We start from the raw sequence: 6,473 nt of genomic DNA on the forward strand, positions 1-6,473 counted from the left end.
GCGAGTGGTGGCCAACCAGTAGCCGTAACACTCTGTGGACTTCTTCCTAGGGAATGTGTCCTCTCTGGAGACCAGCTACAGATCTCCCACCCTGTCCTGGCTGCTGCTCAGGTTTCTGAGCGGGAACAGCACCATCTGTGCTCACAGTGGTGTTACAGCATTTCCCGCCCCTTTTGCATGTGCTGCGTGGTCCTTGCTGGGAGCCAAACCCTGCCAGCAGCACTGGGCTGTGTGCCACCCACTGCTCTCTGCAAGACCCATGGGCTGGAAGGTGTGTCTCCAGCAGGCAGCTGCACCTTGGCGGGGGGCATTGCTGTCATCTGCAGGAATCATTTCATTCTTGTCCCTGATACAGTTTGGTGGCCCTGGGGGTACCGGGCCGCTGCTGTGATTTCACCCCGTTGCTGGAGGGCTCCTGCAGTTACACTGTGACACTCCGGCTCTTTGCTTCCATAACCCGCTTTTTAGATCCAGCTCTCCCCGTCCTGCCCGTGCTGGCATCCTGGGTGTGCGTCAGAGCTGCCACCCTTGGGCAACTCTACCACCCAGCGCAGGCAGGCAGAAGGCCTCTCCAACTCTTTGTCTGCCCTCACTAGTGTCACTCTTTTCTACAACGCTCTGATCCTGGTCCATGTGATGCTCACAACAGCCCTCCTGGGATAGTCAGACAAACCCCACTTTCTACACCATCCTCAGATCCCTGCTCAATGCCTTCACCATGATCACAAAGTTTAGTGTTAAGTGGGGCCCTGAGAAACGCTCAGGAAAGCTGTGAGCTGCCCAGAGAGCCACATGGCAGCACTGTGACCAAGCTGCCAGAGCACTCAGGCCTTACACCACCACAGGGGCTCAGGAGGAGAACGTGGAAGCGAAAAGAGAGCACCTCTGGAAAGACCAAGTGCTGGTGCTCCCTGGCAGTCCTGCCATGCCAGGACTCTTTTCCCTTCAACCTCTCCACACTGGAACTGTCCCTGCAACTCCAAAAAGACCTTCGGGGAAGGATTTCAGGTGAAAAACGTCACTGAAGGGCCCTTTATTTCATTTAAGCACACAGAGAACACTGGTCCTCATTCACACAGCAACTCAGAAAAGAAAACCAGCCAGTAAATGAGAAAAAGGATGACAACATCATCACAGATAACTAAAACACCACCAGCAATAAAAAATGCAAAAGACAGGCTGGGCAGGCAATGTGCTACAGTATAAATGCTATGCAGGAACAGATGGGCAGTTTATTGCTACAGGAAAAGGATCAAGCCATCAGTTTCCACAGGGCATCTTTGATTTCATTGTTCCTCATGCTGTAGATGAGGGGATTGACTGCTGGAGGAACCACCGAGTACAGAACTGCCACCACCAGATCCAGGGATGGAAAGCAAACGGAGGGGGGCTTCAGGTGAGCAAACATGACAGTGCTGACAAACAGGGAGACCGCGGCCAGGTGAGGGAGGCAGGTAGAAAAGGCTTTGTGGCGTCCCTGCTCAGAGGGGATCCTCAGCACGGCCCTGAAGATCTGCACGTAAGACACCACAATGAACACAAAACATCCCAACACTAAACAGACACTGACGACAAGAAATCCAGCTTCCCTGAAGTAGGAGTGTGAGCAGGAGAGCTTGAGGATCTGGGGGATTTCACAGAAAAACTGGTCCACAGCATTGCCCTGGCAGAGGGGCAGTGAAAATGTACTGGCCGTGTGCAGGAGGGCAGTGAGAAACCCACTGCCCCAGGCAGCTGCTGCCATGTGGACACAAGCTCTGCTGCCCAGGAGGGTCCCGTAGTGCAGGGGTTTGCAGATGGCCACGTAGCGGTCGTAGGCCATGACGGTGAGAACAGAAAACTCTGATGAGATCACCAAGACTAACAGAAAGACCTGAGCAGCACATCCCGAGTAGGAGATGGCCCTGGTGTTCCACAGGGAATTGGCCATGACTTTGGGGAGAGTGGTGGAGATGCAGCCCAGGTCAAGAACAGTGAGGTTGAGGAGGAAGAAGTACATGGGGGTGTGGAGGTGGGGGTCACAGGCTATGGTGGTGATGATGAGTCCGTTGGCCAGGAGGGCAGCCAGGTAGATGCCCAGGAAGACCCAGAAGGTCAAGAGCTGCAGCTCCCACGTGTCTGCAAATGGTAGGAGGAGGAACTGCGTGATGGAGCTGCTGTTGGACATTTGCGGTGTCTTGGCGTGGCATCACTGCTCAAAAAAGGAAAGGAAAGATTAAGTTTAGGACAGAGTCCTCTGAGCAAAGCCACTCCACTTTTCACAACAACACCCCCAACTGAGATGCATTTCCTTCCTCTGCTTTGTGCTGGCTGAGCATGGGGTGAGGAGCAGCACCTCTGCCCATTAGCTGCTGAGGAGTCATCTTTGCTCTTCTGCACTGGAGACATGGAGCTGGTTTGTGACAGCTCCGACGTTCACAAGGGCTGTCAGATGTAATCCACCTGTCATGGAAAACTTCAGGCCCTGCACTCATGACTCTCCAGAGCCTGGGCTGCAGAGCAGAGGCTGAGCATGGCCTTATAACAATTGTGTCTGATTTTCATTTTCCACCATCACAGCTGGGGAGTGGTTTTTTTCACAGTGGAAATCCTCATTTGTATGGCTGATAATGTGAAGAGTCTTGAGACGGGAGAGGCAAAAGGGCTGAGCTCTCTGTGCCTTAGGGCAGAGGCAGGAGAGCCACAGGGTCCGTCAGCCTCTTTCCCACCTGCCCTGCGCTTTCGCTCGTGCTGCCCTGAAGATGACTTCACGCGCCAACTCCCCTTGAAAAAGCCCCACACGACTGCACTGGTACGGGAGCAGGGGAGCCCTGTGGGAAAGGGCAGCTCTGTGAACTCTTGTGTGCCCCAGCCCAGAGATGGAGCTGTGATGGAGAGAGCAGGACACGACCTCCCCCAGAGAGAAGCAAAGGACCGTGAGAGGGGAGCGCTGACCCCCACGGAAAGGCTCAGCACTGCCCAGGATCCTACGGGAGAGCTGGGCCTTTCTGGGGGCAGCTCGCAAGCCCAGCAGGACAGGCACAGCAGGCAGTCGGGGCTCCCACAGAGGAGATGCTCCAAGGAGAGGGGCAGCTCCTTGCCCAGCAGACAGCACCCACAGGACACCTCCAGGGAAGGACCAAGGGAGAGCTGCCCGCACGTGCCCTCCCCCAGGGCTTCTTTGCACTTTCCCCCAGCCCCTGCCCCTGCCCCTGCTGCCTGGAGCTGATCCTGCCGGCAGCTGCTTCTCTGCCCCCACCCCTCCTGCCTGCCCCTGCTCCCACAGCCCATCCCACCCGCTGGGGCCTCAGCTCTGCCCTGCACACCCCTCCTGGCAGCAGGGCCCTGCCCAGGGGCAGCTCCCTGGGTGCAGGCTCTGATGGGAACTTCCGAGCAGCCCTGAGGAGGCTGCCAGAGCCATGCTGGTGCTGTCTGTCAGCCACGCTGGGCTGGTTTCCGATACTGCCTGGTTTCTGCACCTCTAAGAGGAACAGATGTGGCATTTCAGTGCCTCCTCCTCAACTGAGGCAAGAATTTCTCAGTCCCATTGCCCACCCAGAGCAGAAGACTAACAGGGTCCTTCCCTTTCAGGTAGCCACTGCCTTTCAGTGCTTCTGGAAATGTCTCCTGGGAATGTCTTGCACTGCTCTGCAGCTGTCGGCAGCCCTGACCCACACAGCACTCTCCTGACAGCAGGACCCTGCCCTGCAAGGGGTGGCTCCTTCCACCCCCAGCTTCCCCTGCAGCACCCTGGGAGCTCCCCGGGCAGGCTGAGAGCTGACCCTGGCAGGTGTCAGAGTCCCTGCCCCAGCACACAGCCCCTGGGGGGCAGGGACCCTGCTCGGAAGGACAGCCCTGGGCACCCCTGGCTAAACACCCACACGCACACCTCCACCACCATCCGCAGCAGAAGGCAGCCTCAGGCCCTGTCCCTCTCATGGCGCAGCAGGGAAGCCCTGCTCTGCAGCACCTCCTCCTCCTCTAGAGCACAGAAACTAAGAGAGTCCTCCTGACAGATCCCAGGAACTGTCAGATGTACCAGGTTTAGCAGAGCCCTCCAGGAACTGCAGCTGCATCGCCCTGCACCCAGAGACTTACCACGCAGAGGGCTGGGAAGGTTCCTCCCCCCGTCAGCTCTCAGCATCCTCCCACTCCCAACTGCCTTTAAGCTCTCCCAGCCTTGCAGGTCTCCTCTTGTTGCCTGCAGGCAGCACCCCCAGCCCTGCTCCTGGGCAGAGCTGTCTCTCTGCAGCGCTGCTCGCTTGCCAGCAGCTCCCTCCATCCCAGGAGCCCAGCCCAGCTCAGCAGCAGGGGAGCAGCCCAAGGCAGCCCTTTCTCTGCCCCCTCTGGGCTCACTCCAGGTGTCCCTGGGGCTCCAGGGGAACCTGCTTTCAAACAGGCTGAAGTCAGCACTGAGGTTCCCTCCCTCAGCTGGGCAGAAATACTTCTTTCTGCTGGTGTCATTGCCCTGCTGAGAGACAGACTTAGGTCTAAATATCAACTTTTCATGGAAACATAGCATCATTTAGGTAGGAAAAGAACCTTGACATCATCAAGTCCAACCGTTAACATACCACTAGCAAGTCCACCAGCAAACCAAGCCTTTTAAGTACCTCCAAGGATAGTGAAGCAAGCACTTCCCTGGGCAGCTGTTTCCTGCCCCATCCTTAGGCAGGACACCCAGACAGTCACAGGGTGTCCCTGCTGAGGGAAAGGATTCAGCTGAATGGATTGAGGCGTCTCATCCCAGGAGAGCAGCCCTGGGGCTGGAAGGGGACTCAGCTCCCTCCCACACACACCACAAACCCACAGGAGGTGGATTCCCCTGGCCTCTCTTCACGTCTGCATGAAAGAGGCACCTGCATGGGAGCTCCTGGTCTCAGCTCCCATGGTAATGAATGGCGATGGAGGCCAGGAGGGTGGTGTTCAGATGCAGATTTCTGGTGACACTTGAGGTGACAGAGGTGGTCAAAGGTATGGGCAGGTAATAGAGACAGATGGAAGATATGTGCAGGCTGATAGAGGGACAGGACAACATCTGGGGGCCTCTTCTTGCAGGCTTTTGGCACTTTCCTTTGGCCAACTGCAATGGCAGCTGATGCCCCAATAAAGGGCATCTGAACCTGTCCCTGTTGTGATGTTCAGGGTGGCCTGTAGAGCTGTTCGTCTGATGGGATGGAGTCATGTGCCACAGGGAGAGCTCAGTGTCTCTCTTCCTCCTCTCCATCTGGTGGATTTACTAGATCTTCACTGACTGCATTGGCAGTTGTCTCATGGTCAGCCCCACGTTGTGTGACACGATTCAGAGCAGCTACTCAAGTCAAAGTTCCAGTCCAGGCCCACAGAGCTACCTGAGATGCCAGGGCTGGCACAGGAGTCACAGGTCCTACAGGAAAAGCAATTTTCATTCAGGGAAGGTGTGCTAGAGACACCCCTGATGGCACCTCAGAGAGTGGGATTTGGTGTTTTGTGCCATTGATGGTTGCCATCAGTCAGAGACATCAATCAGAGATGCCACCAAAGAGGCAAGGTCTGTCCCTTATTCTGTCTAACAGCTGCCGACATTGGGGGAACACAAAGCGCATCACAGCGGGGTCTTTACTCACCCCCTGACCATTCAACCAAGGAAGAGCCCAAGCATTTTAACAGTGTGCCTGGAGACATCTTGCCTTCAAAGACAGCATCCCCCAGGCACAGCAATGGCCCATATCAAAACTCAGTTGAAACCCAAAAGGGAATTCAAGGGCACCAAGACGAGCTGTTGCTACATCAGGAACAGTTGAAAAAGAAACAGAGATCCTACAGGACTACTCCTAAATTAGGTAAGAATACATGTAGATGGATCTGGGATAGTCTGTCCTCTTTGCCGCAGTTACCACCAGCAAGGTCTCCCAGGCGTTTGAGCTGTGAGGCAGGACTCTGGAGGAGAACAACCAGTGGCGGATGGGGATCAAGCCAGGGGTTCCTTAGCAAACCACACCCTTTCTAGTCCATGGGGCTGGACGTGTTGCATCCAAGGGTGCTGGTCAGCTCAGGAGGATGACTAAACCCAGCCACCCCCAGCAGTGGGCATTCCCCATCTCCATGGCCTGCACGCAAGTTGGAAACATCTGTATCATCCCTGATATGCACAGGAGGGGCCTTCCTTCCTGCTATGTTTCCAGTAAAACCCTCCTCCTCCTCCTCTACCTATTTTCTATTGCTGGACAGCCTTTTAAGGATTTGATAAAGCCGTCAGCAATCTCTTTATTTCTCACTGACATCCGCCAACCCTCTCTCCCACACCTACACATGACCAACGACTACTGCTCAGGGCCATTTCCTTTTCAGAAGAGGCCTTGAGCTTTTTAGATCTTCCTGGTGCTTTTTAGAATCTTCCTTGGTGCCTCTAGAGCTCATGGTGAGCTTTCTTAGACACAGCAGGGCCTTTTTGACTGTGTCTTATGAAGTGATTGTCTGTTTGTGATCGTCTGTGCAGGAGCAGTCCCAGAAAA

The 6,473-nt window shown here is 55.5% G+C and overlaps 1 protein-coding gene across 1 annotated transcript; it reads right to left on the minus strand.

Moving 5' to 3' along the window:
- Positions 1 to 1,252: 1,252 nt before the first annotated feature.
- Positions 1,253 to 2,167, minus strand: LOC147412909 (olfactory receptor 14C36-like). Its single transcript, XM_086480785.1, has one exon. It carries the CDS (start codon positions 2,165 to 2,167, stop codon positions 1,253 to 1,255), a length of 915 nt encoding a protein of 304 aa, XP_086336911.1.
- Between the last annotated feature and the right edge of the window lie 4,306 nt (positions 2,168 to 6,473).

The sequence above is a fragment of the Leptosomus discolor genome, unplaced genomic scaffold, assembly GCF_034619465.1.
Source record: "Leptosomus discolor isolate bLepDis1 unplaced genomic scaffold, bLepDis1.hap2 HAP2_SCAFFOLD_35, whole genome shotgun sequence".
In the NCBI taxonomy this organism is placed as follows: Eukaryota; Metazoa; Chordata; class Aves; order Leptosomiformes; family Leptosomidae; genus Leptosomus; species Leptosomus discolor.

What these genes read in the sequence shown, in the direction of transcription:
- LOC147412909 (XM_086480785.1), bottom strand. Translation starts at nt 2,167, where the DNA reads ATGTCCAACAGCAGCTCCATCACGCAGTTCCTCCTCCTACCATTTGCA.